Genomic DNA, 19,512 nt, shown 5'->3' with positions numbered 1-19,512 from the left:
ATATATATATATAGATATATATATATAGATATATATAGATATATATATAGAGAGATAGATATAGATAGATATAGATATATAGATATAGATAGATATAGATATAGATATATAGATATATCTATATATATATAGATATATAGATATAGATATATATATATATATAATGTTGACTTTACAAACACTTAATAAATGCCACTACACATGAATATAAATTAATAAAAAAATATGTACGCTGTTTAAGAATTTTAAGACCTACATTTGCATAGAACTGAATTTAAAGATGGCACCAAAACCATGTTACAGGCTTTGAGAAGGGGTGCAGCCAGAATAATCATTTAATTACTGGTTTGGGTCAGTTCCAAAATGAAGCTGAATATTTGAAAATAAGTCATGACCAGAATCCACCTCGGAAGAATCATCTTCACTCTACTCCTCTAATCCCCGGTCCCACACTTCCCCAAACATGTCACTCTTCCGTTGTCCTCACCAGAAACAGAGCAATGGCCGATCCCAGTATAAATCCGGCCACTACGTCCGAACAGTGGTTTCGGTACTCTGAGACTCGGTTGAGGCCGGTGAGGAAGGCTGAGCAGAGAGTGCCCAGACAGAGCACAGGCTTGGCCAGGCGGCTGGACTTGGTCTTGATGGTGCTGGTGATGTACATCTGGACAGGAGGACAGAAGGCAGATTAAATCAAAACAAGGACTGTGAAAATAAAAAAAAAAGTTATGTTCTTTCCTGTGTCTTTTTCTCTCTTTGGGTAGACAACAACAGAGACAATCTCATGAAGAGCAACTGGAGGTGTTCCCACAGAAATGGAATCAAATATTTTACAATTTCGTGAGAGCACAAAGCCTCCATTGCTGTTAAAGAAAGATGTCAAAAACTTACATCATTTGAGTGAAATACCTCTCCAAGACAAAGAGTTTTTTTCACAGAGAATAAAAGATTACAAGATTAACCTAACAGAGGAACTTCTAACTGTGAGTGAAAGCTGTGAGGAGACTGTCAGCATTTAAAAACACACTGTCTTCCTACATATGTTCTCCCTTCTTGAACTTTTACCTCCTCCCACGCCACACAGTGCACGGAGCTGTACGTATCAAATCCTCTTTTCATCAATAACCTGTCCTTGTATTGCTCTTGTTCTGGCTGATAAAATCTGCACCTCTTCTCTGTCTTTCACTTTTCAGCAGCTGAGCCCCCTCCGTCACTCCGATATCAAATTGCGGCTCTTCACATAGCTCTTCAAAAAAGCCATTCCTCGTGTGTTCCTCCAGCCAATTTTCAAAAAAATGCCTGAACGCACCATACGCTTGTGTGAAACATTCTTCGACACACTTTCAAGAAATATTTCCTTGCCAATTCCTCCATCAACGATGGATGTGCTATGTAGCACCTTATTACATCAAATATTCCCTTTTATTCAAAGCTTTTTAAAATTACAAATCAAGGGTATAACTTAAATCAATTAAAAGGATCTATTCATCTCTGATTGCTTGGATATAAGTATGTAAAAGTCCCAAATGAGTAACTCTAGAGCCTCAAGTACACTCGATGACACTGATTTTTAATTAAATGATCTCCCGTTTTGTTGAAGAAAATTAGAAATTTTGATGGAGAATTAAAAAAAAAAAAGTATTTTCTAATAATGTAGTACTGATTTAAATAAACAGAACGACAACATATGTTTCTATATTCCAGAATACAGTTACTATATGTTTAAACAGTTATAGCCTGAATTTGATATTCTGGTATATTTACTTAGATTTGCAACAACTCAAACATAATTTAGACAACAAAAAGCTTAATTAAAGTTGTATCTATTAATTCAGTGAAGCAGCTCTTAATCCTCCACAGTTAACCCGAGTACATTCTTCTCACCGTCAGGTAAACAGCAGAGTACACACTCAGCGAAGCGTCCTTGGATGGGAACGACCGGCGAGCGTTCTCCACAACAACGGGGTTCCCGGTGCAGATGTTGCCGTTGACGATGAACTGGTGATTAAAGCGGCACTCGGTGCCGGTGTAGTTGGGCTTGCATACGGACAGGAAGTACGGCGAGAGGCCTCCAGTCACCACCTGACCCGCGTTGACGAAGATGTCTGTGGCAAACAGGCCGAACGCAAACACACCTGGGGCACACGGACACACAATTAGACTTTATAGCACATGAAACCACACAGCAAAGTAAAATGAACACAAACACAAAGCTTTAAAAGCTTCACACGCATTTCCCTCTTCACGCATGGTGCAGTCACCTTGTATCCGAAGTTAAATTGACCTGTGACTATCTGGCTCCCAGCACTGGCACACAAACCAACTGTAAACCCCAACTGTCATGAGGCAGTGCTCAACCCCAGAATATCCACGGTTAGTATTATACCCGGAAAAATGCTGGAATCTAATGAAGTTAATACAGAAGGAAAGAAGAGTGGACAACATGCAAGGAACAAAATATAAACAGAACAGAAGCATCTAATATGAATGATTGCACTGACACTTTCAGCCCACCAACCCTGACCAATGTCTGCGTCTGCATTCCGTTTGCTGTGAAATATGACTGCTTATTATCTGGCCTGCTTAGCCATGAAATTACTCTGCTTTGTATTCTCATCCGGGGGGGGGGCTGCAGAGGGCTGAGGTGTGGTAGGGTTTGGTTGCCAGTGAGGGTTACAGGGACACGATTGTGTGAAGGGCATCATTGAGGGAAATAGAGAAGGGAAATTAGGTTGAGAGGAGATGGGAGGGAGCAGGAGAGCGGGAAACTAACAGCCTCGGTGATCCTACACATTTGAGAGATTGTTTGCCAGCTGACGGAAATATAAATCACGCCAATGGCCGCGAATGAATCTCTGAGTTTTATTATAAATTGAAGGGATATTATTTAAAAAATAAACAATACAGTTCTGATTACGCCACTTAAGTCCAGCAAACAACCTCATTTACTGGAAAAGATAGCAAAGAGCCTGTCAGTTTCAGCGCTACTCAAGCTTTGTGGAAAAGTGGCTGCAAAAAGTCAAATTCAAAGGTTGCGTGGGGCTATACACCTTACCTATAATTGTGATGTAAAGCTTTTTGACATGATTTGATTTTGTTTCATCGACTGATGTGGTTTTAGAGAGAGTGTAGTAAACGCATCACAGCTGGAATCCAAATTGGCTCCTTTCAGTTACTGAATTTCGTTCAGATCGACCAGTTTGCTGCACTTGAATTGAAAATCCACGACCAGCAAGTTTACCCACCTAAGATTCAGATTAAATCAAAGCAGATGGTTCCAACCACGGCCACACCAGATGCACAACATGACATGGCCAGTTCTAATTAAGCCACACATGTTCTCTCCGTGTCAGGGTGGGTTTTTATCCAGCTTCCCTGACTTCCTCCCACAGTCCAAGACATACAGGTTATGTTAATTAGGGACCCCATTTCCCATAGGTGTAAATGAGAGCGTGAATGGTTGTCTGTCTCCATATGTCAGCCTTGTGATAATCTAGTGACGTGTCCAGGGTGTTCCCATCCTCACGCTCAATGTCAGCTGAGACCGGCTCCAATCACCCGCGACCCTATGAGTATAAGTGATTTCACATAATGGATGGATGGATATCAAAGACTGAACTCAAGAGGAATACAGAACAGTCAAAAATGCTCTCCCTGACATGCATGTGCATGCATTTTTAGCTTTGTTCCCTATGATGTAACATGAAATGTAATTGTATTCACACTTGAACAAGGCTGAGGTGATTGCAAATGTTGGTCAACACAAAGCCTATTATATGTTGCTAACTGTAGCGCTTGGATCATTTAAGCCAAGACTATTGCCGACTGAATATACGGCACACACACCGGCTTCATCTTGACACGCATCATCACTTCAGGCTGAACCACGGCTCCCAGCATCAGCAAGCATCGCTGCCTCCGAAAAAGCAGCAAATGCATCATATTAGCTCCACTGCTGCCATAACCGGCTCGGCAGGCACGTGCTACAGCTCATGTGTGTTGCACTTTCACAGTTGGCTGATCGACCAATGTTCAAGTATTTGCAGACAATCTCCTGTTTACACGTTTGGGTGGTGGAAGCTGCAGCCATCCTCACTCTGGCCATCCTTGTTAACCTCGTCCTCTAAACTCTCTCATTTCACCCTTCACTGTGCTTTGACCTGCCTTTGACACAATAGAAAATTGCCCGATCCCGTCACATGTCATGTTATTCGCAGGTTGGTGATTTCTTGATTGACATGTTGGTCTGTTGCTTGCATTCATCGTTGCACCCTCTTCTGTCCATTATAGGAGAAATGACTCCTTTTTACATGATGGTGGAGGTGTTAAGAACATGAACAGACAAACGGGACATATCATGATATCCCACAAATTTTGAAATATGTCAGCTGCCTAAATCAGAAAACATGTGATTTAACAAACCATTCAGATTCAGATGTCACATACAGGCTAATTAGGATATACCGCCTCCCTTCTGAGTGTCGCCAACCCCCAGCTTGAGAACTACATTTGCAAAGGTATGCCATGTTTTTCTCGTAAGCCAATCAGAGCAGACTGGGCTTTTTTTGGTGTGGGGGGGGCTTACAGAAACAGGCGCTAAAAGGGAGCATTTCAGACAGAGGGTGAATACAGACAGACAGTATGAGAAAAACAATATGTTTTAAACATTAAAGCATGTAAACGTGTTCTAGTAGGAACCAAAAAAGGTATGAACCTAAAATGAGCATTGTCTGTCCTCTATAAACACCAACATTCTCAAGCCCTGACTCATCAGGCTTACTGTTTAAATTTGCAGCTTTTTGCATTGGAGCTCCCCTCTCATGTGAGTGACAGCACATTCACCTGTCAGCTTAGCCACGATATGCAGCATGTTGCTTCTTGGTTAAAAGCTTACTGAAACACTAAAAGCCACAGACACATTCCTGATGTTTCAGATTCATGGTTTACTGTAAACTGTACTCACATAATAATAAACAACAGAAGACTGACTGAATACAAACTAAAAGTAAAAGTTCTGATTTGGCGCCCCCGTGTACCTGTGAGAGGACATGTGTGACATGGTGGACACGGTGATGTAGTGCGTTTGTGAGTTGTCAGCTACTGCCTTGTACCGTCCACATGAAGGGCAGTTAGGACTAGTTGGCGTGAAAACCTTCTTACCTACGAAGCGTATGACGCGACGGATAAGGGGGTTGAGGTAACAACAGTCTCCTGTCACGATGGTTTTCTCCTGGGCCAGGAGAGCTTCCCTCGTCGACTTCATCACATACATGGACACCTCTCCGATGAAAATCTACAAAATGCACACAAATAGGCAGAAAACACCAGAGGGCGACGCAGAAACAGGAGGAGATGGGAAACATACACACACAGACAAGGAAGAAAAGAAAACATCAAGTTAAGCATTCCATTATAGGGCAGGGGGACATTTTGCTCCTGTCTAGCCTGTGTACATAAACCACTATGTCTTAATGCAGCCTTTCTTCAGGCCCATTATCGTGTGGACATTACATCAGGTCTAATGGAAATACTGCTGCCGGACACACAAAATGAAACTCATTGCCGGCTGTCTCCGGTGATGCAGGCTGCAACAAAAATATGTATGTGTTTATGAGCGGAAGTGTGTGCATACAGTAAGAGTGTGTGTGTATGCGTCTGGTTTTGGTGTGTGTGTGTGTGTGTTTGTGTTCATAAAAGAGTTTGTTTTGAGCCCCAGGACAGGTCATCTCCTGTGTTTTTCTCCGTTCTTGTGAATGCAACTCTAATATATTTCTTTCTTTGTGGCTACAAGCAGAATGAGCGGTTGATTTTGTGATGTTGGGGAACTCAAAGATAAGAAAAAAGAAGAAGAAGAAAGAGGAACTGGCAGCAGACACATAAAAGAGGGGATGACTGATTTAAAGCTCTGCACTGGTTTCAGTCCTGTCTGGATTTGTCAGCACAAAGGAGGAGGAATTAAAATTTTCAAACACTTTTTTCCTTTAGATGACTGACATAAAGCGTGCAAATACCAAATAAAAATCTCATAAATGCATGATGACAGAAGAATCCATCTTCTTTTGCATATTGACCCAGAAACATCTGTCTTCAAGGGCAAAATAGCCAAATAAACACGCCTTTATCTTCAAACAGACTGCGACTGTAAAGGGCGGGGAACTTGTATCATGTAGTTTCATTATGGCTGACAATTTGTACAAACACATAAATATGTATATTGGATGTTTTCTGGATGTTATGGATGCAAAATAGCCCAAACTCTGAAAATTGACCAGTGCATGAAAATGATGTTATTGCCTTGGGTGTCTCTACAAACGTTCCTGATCTAAATGGAAATAAAATTATTCACGAGCCTCTTTAAGCATTGTTATAAAACTTAAAGCATGCATATGCAAACACATCTATAGTATGATAAATCTAAAATGTGCTCAGATTACTTTTATCTCAAGTGAGGTTACTGGCAAACTTTTATAATAACTTTATCAAAATCTGTTAATTTTCATTCAGGTCCTTGAAATGCTGACGAGGAGCGTTTCCCTGATACTAAATGAAGACTAACATTTTCAAGCAACTAGTAATTGCCTTAATTGATCGTCTTATTTCAACTCATGTGACCCCCAACTCTCCTTCAAACAAATATCATGAAAACTGAACTGAAGTGACTGAAAGCAACTAATCTCCAAAGGCCATGTCAGATATGAAGTGAAACTGGTGTGATGTCTGAGCGGAACATGAAAAGGTTAAAAAGATTTAATTTTTGGGAGTAATTTCTGTGAAATGAAATGAAAAGAACAGACTTCTGGTTCATCTGCTATCTTAATTTATTACTAACCCATCCGTGAGTGTAACAGATTTATGGGAGCTCAGGTCAGCAATACCCTTGAAAGTCTATAAAATCCAGTCCCTGTGACTGCCCAAAGCATTCAGGAATACATTTTGAGCTTCACCCTATTCACATTGTGAATCACTCACATATGATTACAACTGTCTCCTGTAGAAAACCTTAAATCACTTATTCTACGGTTTGTTCAATCATACTGATCGCCAGTCTTTTTTTTTAATCAAGCATTTAGCCTAAAACAGCACAGAACTTCTCTTGATTGTTACAGTAAGCGGATAATTATATGTAATAATCTTTTTATATTTGAGCAAAAAGAAAGATTAGTTTTTTTTATTTGAGTAAGGTATATTTGGAAATATGTAATACAATACAAATGTATTAGCTGACTAAAACAGTCCTTAAAAACACCAAAACAATCAGTCAAAAAGAGAAACTTCCAATCATGTGTTGATTTTCACGGTCCCTGTGGACACGCACCATATTACCTTTAGAAGACCTCTTATTTTACTTAGGCAGGGTATGGTAGTCTCTCCCGCACAGTACGTTTCCAACCCACCACCAAACTTTTGATGTACTAAGTTAGCGGCTAGTCGGGAATCATAGTGGAACATTTAGCAGCTAAAGAGCCAGATATTTCCCTCAGGAGTCATAGGAGACCAAAAAAACCGAGCTAAAATGAGAGTGAATATTGGACACTCACTGGGTAGCGAGAAACATAACACAGAATAAATGCTAATGTTGCTTCATGTCTCCTGGAAGTGTAAATATAGGCAACTTGCTCACATTCACATTAACACATTCACTTTATAGGGTGATAATATGTAAAACTGCTGTGTTTACAGCTTGTTATACTTCACTGAAGTGGAGAAAAAAAAGAATAAATTAATGCTCCTTTAATGTCTTCTTAATGAGCTGATTATTTCCAGTATTGCCACCAAGGCCCACATAAAAGAAAGTGGAATAATGAGTCATTATAGTTCCTCAAATTCAACATAGTCCTTCTCTGATATCTCGACACCTTTAGAGTTTAACTAGAGAACCCTCATGGAGGTTAACGCTCGGTCAGCCACTTGTTTCTGTTGGATCCACACTTGGCAGACAAGAACAACATCATGCTTTCATCGTGTTGAGGGTGAAGGATCACCTTTTATGATGCCTGTCCATGGATGAAGAAGTTTATAGCACGGCGCATCAAAACGACCTCTACAGCCTCCCATTGGTCCGGCCATGTGGAACCTTCTGAATAAATTACTGCCTCTTTGCTAATTGGCCAACATCCCTGTCATCATTAATTCTGATCGGCTGCTTCGCTGGGCTATGACGCATGTGGCAGCGGAGCGATATACAGTGTGAAGCACAACTTTAGCACCTGACACAGCACTCTCAAAGGGCACAATTAAAAAGTTTGGGATAGCGTACAGATGGATAAAAAGACTAAAACCATTCACTATAGGCCAATGAGAAAGAGAGATGGAAATATGGGAAATGACCAGCACTGTTAAACAAAAGTTAAACAGCAGACACAGCACTGAGGAGGGGTGTGTGATCAGGGACAAGCAGGATAAAAGAAGAAAGGATTTATCTTATTAGGTTTTAATGAGTTTAACGAAAAAATACTAATTATGTAACTATAACAGCCCAAATAACATGAAAACATTGATATATAAAGAACAAAAAGTACTGTACCAACTCGTACACTGATGTTTGTTAAACATATCGGCCTGTAATTATATTTTCTCTTTTTTCTGAAGTAATCATTGCAGAAGAGTCCGTCAAAACTGCACTCTTCTGGATTTTAAACCAATTATTTTTATTCTATTGAGTAAGTCAGAGAGAGTGTGTGTGTGTACTTGTACATATATCTTTGTGAGGACCAATGAGTTTTAGACCGTCACAGTGAGGAAATTGTGGGCGGTCCTCACTTCTTCAAAGGCCTGTTTGAGCAGTTCAGACTTGGTTTTAAAATGAGGTTAGGGAATTAGGGTCAGGGTTAGGGTTAGGCATTTAGTTGTGATGGTTAATGTTAGGGTAAAGGGCATTGTTGCATTACAACAATGAGTGTCCTCACAACGTTAGAAGTACAGGGATATGTGTGAGGGGGGGTTGGGTGGACAGGCGTGTGTGTGCACAGGTGTGTAACACTGTATAATGCTGATGCAGCTGCACAGCAATTGGCTTCAAGAAGAGAATGTAAGCTAGAGGCTGTGTTTTACTTGTTTTATAAAAGTGATGATAATTCCCATTTGACTTCAGACTAGCATACCGGTAACCACAAGCAATGTTTAGAGCCTGAGAGCAAAGAACAAAGTGTCCAAGATAATAAACACAACAAGAGGGAGACACAAAGAGGCAGCAGAATGGTAATATCTCATTACAAATAAATGGGTGGCATGCGTCCAGGAACCAGACATCTTTTACGATCGCATCCCAAATTAAGTGCCTCTTGAAGTCGTAATAGAAAAGTAAGATGTCTGTTCTAAGGAAGCTGGGATACACAAATGGGACACATACAGTACACTGCTGAAAGCTTTTTCACGGCACTCTACAGTTCTAAACTGAATTTTAGATTTGCTGCGGAGCATTCAACAGAACATGTGGTGCTCAAGAAATGGACTAGCACACCAGTCCATTTCACACACCAAATTCTATAATGACATGCAGACATTAAGATGTCCTTCAGTGGTGTAGTGGGTAAAGAAAGAATTCAGCTATGACAACGCATATCCTCAGGAAATCATAACATTTTAAAATGCTATTAATGAATGAATCAAATGCTGCAAATATGTACACTTAATAGACAAAAAAGAAGATTAAATAATGCAGTTAACATTCACTGGATTATAACACGGCATACACAATAAGGAAACAAAAGGAAAGGATGGTTGTCTCACACAGTTCACAAAAAAATATAGTTGTAGTGAGTTGTAGTGCTGATAGACTTACCATAAACTCTTTGGCAACAGTTAGTTGGCAACTATATACAGTTACACAAGGTAAATGAGGGGTAAAATAACCAACATTCACCAGCTCAAAATGCAAATTAGTATAAATGATTACATAATTGCTGCACTCATACAGCTTTAAAATACTGTATTTTTAACACCTGACTAGATGACGTGCAGTAACGTCAAATCCAAAGCTAATCAATATTATTTCAACACATTGCATCTGTACTGATGTGATGCACGACTGCAGCCCTTAACATGTTAGCACTGTGCGATCCTAAAACATACACCGAGGCCTGCGTCTGACCATTAAGCATTGGCTCCTTGAAACAGAGGGACCCTCACTGTTTCTATATTCTGGGATTGACTCGTCTTTTCCCTCTTATGTGGCCAGAGAAAATTAATTCTAACATTAAAAACAGACATGCACACAGTTGTCAGGAGGTGCTCAGAAAATCTTTGACACTGGTTTAATAATGAAGTGAGCCAGGGACTCAGAGACACATGGCGGATGGTGCGGTCTGGTGTGCTCGGTTGGAGTCAACCAGCACGGAGCTAAACTGACACCTTGTGGCTGCATGTTTCTACTCCTGTTTGAATCAGCAATGCACATGCAGCCCCTGCACTACATTCATCCACAACTGTCCCTCAGCTTTACAAATGAACAGTCTAATAGTAATTTTGTTCATTCAGTGATCAGAAAAAGATTTCTAACAGACCCTTTTCACACAAGATATTCGTCATTGCAGGTACACAGGTGTAATTAATAACACTAATGAGGGCTGCACTCATCGTGCTCGCTGACTGATACACATTAGAAGACACAGAGCCATCGTTAATGGTATTGATTACACCTGTGCCTCCCCTGCTATGACAAGTATAAACACCTGCTGTGAAAAAGCCCCATTGATGCTTTTAGCTACACCTGTAGTTTTCCTTCAATGTCATGTCAAAATCCATACTGCAGCACAAACTCATTCTATACAATGTGTGCCACATACTGTTTGGCATAGTATACTGTTTGAGCAGTAATCCAACACTCGACTTGTTTTATACTAATAATAAATGTCACAATATGTGCAAAGTGGGAAACTGCAACTTTGGTCACTGGCAGTTAAATTTCACAAAGTGGCAGCAACGTGTCTTTCTTAAGTTGTAACACCTTTTGTTCTTAAGCTGTTTAACTCACCACCTCCCACAATCTAGTTTAATTCCCCCAGTGCCTCCATTTCCTTCGTGCATTGCATTGTGGGAGAATAGTGTTTATCAACATTGCGCTCAAAAATCAACCATAATCTAGTATGCACACTGTCTGGTAGGGGTGAGGGGAAAAAATCGATACAGCATAGTATCACGATATTTTGCGTGGCGATACACGGAAGCCAAGTATCGATCTTCTGCAAATACAAATTTAACTTTTTTGTATTGGAATAATAAAATCTATTTATTTTTCAGTCCACTAGATTTAGTTTTTTTCTGGTGAGGTCAGCAGAGGTCCCGGGTCAGCGTGATTGGTAGGAAGTTGGTCAAAACAAGGATGGAGACATCGGAGAAAGAAATCAGAAATGCGCCGTCCGACCCAGCCGTGCCCAAGCTCTACAGAGAAGTGAAGCTTAAAGTTGAGGAATCTTTGAGTACAGCAGAAAGGGTTGCATTAACTGGACGTCAAGGGCAGTGGATTCCTATGTGACTATAACAGCACATTATCTCACAGAGGACTGGCAACTGCTGTCTCACATTCTCCAAACTAGAGCAGTACATGTAAGTCCCACCGGGGCAAACATTGCAGACCTCCTTCAAAATGCAGCACAAGAATGGGGGATTGCCGACAAAAAACCTGATGGTTGTAACCGACACCGCTTCTAACATGGGCGTTGCCGTTCAGTTAGCGGGATACCTGCATGTGAAGTGTTTGGCTCAATGTGGCCTCACAACGGGCATTAAATCTGCCAACAGTAGCCAGTCTCTCTGCCCTTGACGTCCACGCATCGCAAGTTATACCGAGTTATATAACTCTTATATCTTACTTATAGAAGTTATAGTTCATATATTGAGTCCACACACGTTTGCATTCAGTTAAGTTGGACTATGTAGACTGTGATACAAACAGTTCATTTATGACAGGTTTTTATGACAGTGTTGGTCAGTCTGTCTGCTTGACAATCCCATTTTGCTGCAATAAAAATGATTGAAGTGAGAATGCAAACGTTATCTTCTTAGATAAAACATGTTGACAAAGTTTTCCTTTGGGGACATCATTTGCAGTTAAAAAAAGGTAATAAATTGCAATATATGTTATCGCAATACTCAGCATATCTCAGCATATATGGTGATAATATCGTATCGTGACTTAAGTATCGTGATAATATCGTATCGTGGGACCTCTAGTGATTCCCACCCCTACTGTCTGGTTGGGTGAAAAAAATATTCTGTCCCTTTTTCCAATGTGAAATCACTACACACTCAAAACATGGTTAGAATCAAAGCGTTCTATTAAACAACAGCTGTGAAAGGATAGAGTGGCATGAGTTACACTACACTTATAGAACACTGAGTCAACTGAACTCGCTGTTGATGTTGAAAAGGTTTCACCGGTGCACGGGTGTCCCTTTCATTCAGCACAACGGTGAAGGAACAGTGAATGAATGGTGAAACATTACACAACAGGAAATCCACTCGCCTTCTAGCACCTGGAGGCTACTTTGTGGCCCGAATAACGGGGAAACTCCATGGACACACACTGTTTAAGTTAAGAGATCGCGTCATAGTCCGGGGAAAATATGTGTCCGTCATGTCACGACTTGTACACTTCACATGGTGCATTCAGCCGAACAAAGCAAAAGATTAAGGGATGCTGTTCAAAGTTCAGAGAGCCAAAAGTTCTGTTCGTGAAATCGTCACCGGACTTCTCAGCTGACCCATGAAAATATTTGAAAACAGTCTTTAGTCAAGACGGGTCGCTGTGAGCTTTTCTGCCATATTTTGACAGAGAAAGTGGAATTTACCGAGGATAGAGGGACAACTGTAGTAGGTTCAAATAAGATGCATTGCTGAATATCTATTCTGCACAGACGTCCTACTTATCTGATTTATAATTAACACTGAAGTAACTTATGTGTTGGTCAGTAGGCCATACTGTAGGTCAGCAGTATATGTTGTCTGGCAACATAATAAAACTTTGTAGAGTAGAGGTTACATTTTTGGTGGTTGTAGGAATTATTGTAGAAATAATAGGTTTCAAATGTGAAGAGCTGTAAGCAGTGAAGAAAAGGTTGCTCTTTTCAGAGAGACGTAAATAAACCAAATGTGGTTGCCGTATTTAAACACTGCAGCGAAATACACATAAGATGTTTTTTTTTTTTTTTTTACTCACTATAGCGGTGGGAGCAGCAGCCACCACACAGTAGAGGATGAGAGGGGGGACGAAGCTGGACTCCTCTGTGCCGGGGTACGGCTTCATCAGCTCGGCGTCGTTGCAGAAGAAACCCTGCACGTGCACGCTGAACAGGTCCGTGCACTCCATGTAGTAGGCCAGCAGCAGCGTGCCGGACATGATGACGAGCTGGAAGAAAAACATGTCGGAGCAGGACAGAGCAAGAGAGTAGAGAAAGTTGAAGAAGAGGAGAAGAAGAAGAAGAACGAGAAGGGGGAAAGGGGGACTTGTTAGTTGTATATCCAGTGCACTGAAGAATATCCTTCCTTGATTCACTTTTCAGTGGTTAAATGAGTTGTTTAGTGGCTGATCCTTGAACAGCGCTCCTCTCTCAGCTGTGATGTGTCTAACATGGTTTTAAATGCGAAACAACCGCATAAATCCTCTAAAAACATCTATTTTCCTCTCTCTCCCTCTATCTCATGCTAACTCCTCGTGTACAAGCCCCCCCACTTACCACCCCCTCGTCCTTTTATCCCTCTAACATCGGCTTTTGTCTCTGGCCTCTTTTCGCTCTCTTTCCAGAATCAGCTGCAGGCAATATTTTGATATATATGGTATCCTTCGTCACTGATAACGAACCAACACTGGAATATGAAATGTAAGGCATTTCAAAGCCAGGCTTTGAATTGTGGATTCTAAAAATCAGCTGCATTTGTGTCATTCAGCCGCTAATGTGTTGATACTGACGCCAACCTGCTGGCGCTACACGCTCTGGTTATTACATCAAAGGAGAGTGGTGACGTCTTTGTCTATATTTAAAAGCTAGATAGAAGAAAAGCACCACAACATCACCGGAACTGGAAAGAGTGTCTTAGTCAGGGAAGGTACTGCCAGTAGATGTAGACATTAGTCATGAAAAGGTAACATTAGAGCAGTTAGAGCGACTCAGCTCCCTGTGATTACAAAAATAATGCAAAAAGAACAAAATATGAAGATGCTTTATTGATCCTATATGAATCAATAAAGTACAAATACACGGGACATCACAAGTGGCCATGTCTGGCGATCCTTTCTCATTTGTCTGCTGAAAAACTGCAATCTTCCAAGTGTTTTTAGTTTAGTTAAGTTTTAGTTGTTAAAATGTCATATAGACATGATAATAGTGTTGCGAATGGTCCCTGATTCTTAAAAACGTGTTAAAGCAGGCCATTTGTAATACTTCTCCTCAACACCAGGGGTCACAATGCTGCCGCTGAAGGAGAAGTGTTGCTTCAACACACAAGAGACACTCAGCTCCCTGTGATTACAGGGAAAATGTGCAAAAAGAACAAAATATTAAGATGCTTTATTGATCCTATATGAATCAATAAAGCAAAGGAGGAGTGTTGCTTCGACACACACTTTTTCGGTTGTGTACGATACAATAACTTTATTCCATAGTCTGCTGGGATGATTTTAAATATTTAACATCTTCAGCCAAGTAGAAGAGCGATTGTGACCGTGTTTGTGGAAACACTGCATGCATCTGGAGTCGAGGTCTGAAGTTGCACATTTCATTTATCATCATTGATTGAAGAGCCAAGACAGCAGAAAGATGTTTGCCATTTAACAGTGATTCATATAAATACAAGCAACTAATTCTGGAATAGTGCTTTGAGATCGCAATAAAATATTCCTAATTTGTTGTTTCTAACTGTGGACCCATAACATGTTCACCTATTTGTATCCCAGTAGTGGGTGCACTGTGAGCTGTGTACTTTCACTCACTCACTGTCAGCACCCACTGTTGATATTCTGTCATTTTACACATCCAGGAAAAAATCAGGGTTAAGAGCATTTACTACTTTTCTTTTTTTTTTACCTTTTTAAGTCTTGCCTAAATGTGCAGCAGCTTACCCTCTTGTTGAAGCCATTCTTTCGTGTCAATTTATAAAGCAAATACAATCCGGCGTTTGAAGAAACAAATAAAAAGACATTTTTAACATGTCGAAACACTGATTACAAAAGAAGTATAAATCGGCATGCATGTGATCCTACACCGGTGATGTTGGGTAGAGAAGACCACATACATACATCCTATTATGGGTAATATCAGTTATCTCAGTTTAAGTTAAAGGGTTTTGTTTAGTTGTTCATGCTGTGCTAAGAAAGGGAAACTTTTCAAAGAGAAAGTGGATCGTTGTGTGCTTTAATGAGTTTGGGTACAAACCCCATTTAGGATAGTATAGCTCTACCACAGTACTAGTCCTATGCTACAATACAGGGACCTGCATATAAGTACATATTTTACAGCAGCATATATTAAACACCTCATTGCTCTCCTGAGTCAGACACTACAATAAACGTAAAACAAGTTAGAACTGTTTTCCTGAACCTTAACAGGAGATCCTGTCCAATCAAATCAGTTAATCAGAACTACTTGTATCCACAGTAAAACATGGAGGTTGTGGGAGCCAGACTGGACAGTGAGACAGTGGGGGCAAGAAAGCGACTATGTTTAGGAGAGAACTGTTGGCAATATCTAGTCTTGTGACAGATGGCCATGCTGAGATGTCCAGGTGTGTGGGCCTGTGTGTGCTTTTCTTGTTTTCTATGCCAACTTTTTGAATAACACTAAGCTAATCAGTGATATTTTTGCTTGCTCCTGTTATTACAAAGGTATCATGTCGCGGATAGAATATTTACACAATTCACATACATCAACAACAACTCGCAAAAGAAACCATTATGCTGCACACCATACCTTGATACGTCACGGTTATACTCGTAACGGAGGGCACTCATATATGACCAGGAGTTTTCAGTGTTTCAAATGTAGAAAAAAAGTCCTCCTGTTCCTCCATCTTAATAAATGATTGATGATTGATTTTACTTGGGTTTAATTGGGCAGTTCTTTACCCAGCCCTGATTAAAAGAAAGACAAATGAATAACAGTAGGAACTGATGATATGAAGCAGTGACTAAGGCACAAAATTGCAAAAAGACAATAAAAAAGTTGTAGCTAAGCATTTTAACTTACTTTCTCTCAGTACTTTCTCTAAGTTCACTGACCTTGACAGAGGAATTTGAGGGCTAAAGCGGTGGGTTCAATCTCATCTCAGTGTAGTCCGACTGCAGTAACTACAAACCCTATCAATCGTTTAGCTTTGCGGAAGTTGCTGTAAAACACAGTTTCCCAAAGTTCCCAGATATTTCTCACAAGACAGCTACTGTTGGAGTAGCAGAGTTTGGTGATAGCGTTTTTCACTGAGACAGTGGTATTACTGAAAATGAGGCCAACTGTTCATCATTGAACCCTCTACAGGGACTACAGGTGAGTGCCCACACAGTGATACTATGAGTGTTCATAACATACCATACATAAAAGCATTTTCATACTTCACATCATGTGTTTCCGACACATCAGTGGACAATACACAGTAGTTTTGACTTATGTACGCTCTGTTTTTTAGTTTGGTTTTGTCAGAATAGTATCTAATGGTTACTGACATTATATCGTAGGCCTTCTTGTCTGTTAAATAGAATTAGAAAATAATTATTAGTCAGCAACATTTTACCACAAGTGTTTATTTTTGTAAAGATTTTTTCCACTTTAAATTCCAAGAAAGCTAAAGTTTTCTGTATTTCATCTTCCACCTGATTCTGATAAATCACAAGTGTAACCCAGAACGTCAGAGCAACATTTTCATTAATGCAGCTTGGCGGCACACATTATCCAGAGAGGGATAATTTCATGATTTAATGTTGTTCCACAAACGCGTTCCAGCAGGGTAATCGGCTAACACATAATTCACAGGTCTCTGAAAACATGTAAATTCCTGCGCTTGCAGAAATGCCATGTAATACCTTGTGGGATCGCATACATAACTCAGGTTTACAGGGAAATACCTGAAAAGGGCTCGGACAGATTAATAAGAAGGGAGTACACTAGAGTACACATGTATTGTGACCTACACCTCATTTGCATTTGAAATAAAAAGACCAAAGCTCGTCTCATGCTCAACGCACAACAGCAACCACATTTGCATTCATTCACCAGTCTGTGTTGAGCAGTATAGCCTGAGAAGTTAAGGTTGCTGGTTTGAAGCATGGGGCTGGTTGAGGAGATCAAGATGTCCTTGAGCCATTTCTTCCCTCCAACATTCATCCCAATCACATTCTAACTCATATTTCCTCTATCACTCCTGTAGCCTCCTGCTACTTCTCCTGCTACTTCTTCTCGCTATAAATCATAGAAAGCCGCAAACAAGCAGTGAGCAGTGAGACATCGGGAGAGTCATCAGGCTGTGGCAAATTACCAAAACAGGCCACGAGAGATGAGCAATTTCTGCTTGTTGAGCCTGATCTTGCTCTCCTCTTCTCTCGTCTGTCCTGTATTCTGTATCAGACCTTACTTGGTATAAAGTCAGGGTACTATCACTTGAGTATTTCCATTTTGAGCTAGTTTATAGTTCTATTCCACTACATTTTGGAGGCAAATGTTGTATTTCTCACTACAATAAATGTATTTAGACTTTGCTTACTTTGCAGTTTCTGATTATTAATACGAAATAATCAACAGTGTAAGTAGTTTAAATTTGCCCTGCAGCAATAGTGATACCTACACATGAATACATCAATATTTATAATCCAGTAATATAATATACATTATTCTAAAATGGGCCATTTTGCATAATGAGTAAGAGTTTTACTTTTGGTACTTTTAATATATTTTGAAAACAGCGATGTCGTGCCCGTAGGCCGGTTGCCATTTCTGTGACTTTTTTTATGAGCTGGGTTTTTTGTGACAGTTGTACACGTCCCTTTCTCTGTAAAGCACAACTTGTGGCTCCATTATAGTCCCTCCCCAGCCAGCGTCATGCTGCATTAGCTGTTTGAAGGGCAGACTGACAAGACTGGCTGCCGTAAAACGGTTATAAAAAGTTACTGCTGCATGCCATTATCCTTCTCCCTTGGAGGGCACAATACACCTCTTTTACCCAGGATTCTGGCAGGGTGCTATGGTGCAGCCATCTACCTCTGTTGAGTTTGGACATGACATACATTTCTCAGGGTAAGTACATCACTTTAGAGGAGCGGACAATAATTTACTACTGCCAACATTTATAAATAAATTACTTATAGGCCTCTAACAAAGTAAAATCGCAGATTTCCTCAACTTTAAATTTGTTCTCATCAATATTTTTATTCTAAAACTGGACTAAATGACTGCCTGTGATTTTAAAAGGTACCCACAGTGAATTATCACCCAATTCTGCATTTACCCTCAGCTCTATAGAGATTAAATAGCATCGTTTAGCCAATTGTTTTGCTCGCTACTTCACTGTTGTGGTTCACAATCTCTGCTCTCAGCAACCATGCTTTTAGTCGCAGCAGAAGAAAAAAAACCTCCGATAAGCCCACTGTACACTACCAAACAGCACATTCAGATAAACAAAGGTAGCAACTGGGGAACATTTAGCAGCTAATGCACCAGATATTCCCATCAAGGGTTGGTGGAGACCAAAACAGAGCTAAAAAGGAGACCAAAATTTCAATTTACACAACACTCAACTCCAAATGAATGCTGATATTGCTCAGCTAACACGTAACCCCATCTTAACTTTTGAAGGTGGTCTTAAGTCTATTTGTGAATTCAGCTTTTTGTGCTGCGCCAAAGTTGCCTGTATATCAATTAATGTAGGTTTGAAAGAAGACAGTCAAAGTTGTTGATGATACTGGCATTAATTGGTCCGGTATGACCAGTAGTCTATGATATTAGATATTAGGTAATGTTGGCAAACCGTGTTGTTAAATAACTAGCATTACCGTACTTGTGGAACGTTTAAAATATTTTATAGTGTTTAGTAGAAGTAACATAGTCTCCTTTAACTCAGTAGGGTAAGTTAAAATTCTCATCAAACGTTTGCAACCATTTTGCGGTATTACTTTGTTTTGTTTGTAATCACTTCATACACAGGCAATTACATCATAATACAACTCTTAATTATATTAATACACATCCCTCCCCTTCTCCAGTGTTCCCAATCTCTTCCCTTCTTTGTCTCCTTCAATCCAAAATCGTGTTACTGTCAGTCCCACCGCCATCTCCTTCCTCAGACCCTAAAAACAACCAGGAAAATGTTATATAAATCCACCAAGTGCAAGGTTTTAATTTCACTGTCATGTTGCATTAGTACACTGGGAGAAAAAGACTCACTGACAGAAATGGGCATCTTAGTCTGGCTTGCCCGGATTTAGACCGTGATGCTACACTTCTGTTGTCAGACTTGTCTTTAAGTGACACAGAAGACAGCTACTTTTCTTTTCTTTTTTTTTATGTATTCAAAAATCTAGGGTATCATGATTAATAG

General features: G+C 40.1%; 1 protein-coding gene across 1 annotated transcript in view; it reads right to left on the bottom strand.

The window, feature by feature from the left end:
* Window positions 1-19,512, bottom strand: part of plppr1 (phospholipid phosphatase related 1) — a 51,698-nt gene that overhangs the window by 10,251 nt on the left and 21,935 nt on the right. The window contains exons 3-6 of the mRNA XM_031855396.1: window positions 13,157-13,345; window positions 5,161-5,293; window positions 1,885-2,135; window positions 488-664 (exon numbers count right to left, since the gene is read on the bottom strand). Coding sequence (XP_031711256.1) covers window positions 488-664; window positions 1,885-2,135; window positions 5,161-5,293; window positions 13,157-13,345 — 750 coding nt within the window. The remainder of the gene's footprint in view (window positions 1-487; window positions 665-1,884; window positions 2,136-5,160; window positions 5,294-13,156; window positions 13,346-19,512) is intronic.

Source organism: Anarrhichthys ocellatus, unplaced genomic scaffold, assembly GCF_004355925.1.
Source record: "Anarrhichthys ocellatus isolate YVR2014 unplaced genomic scaffold, GSC_Weel_1.0 scaffold16, whole genome shotgun sequence".
Classification (NCBI taxonomy): Eukaryota; Metazoa; Chordata; class Actinopteri; order Perciformes; family Anarhichadidae; genus Anarrhichthys; species Anarrhichthys ocellatus.
This window is presented reverse-complemented; position numbering and strand designations above follow the sequence as displayed.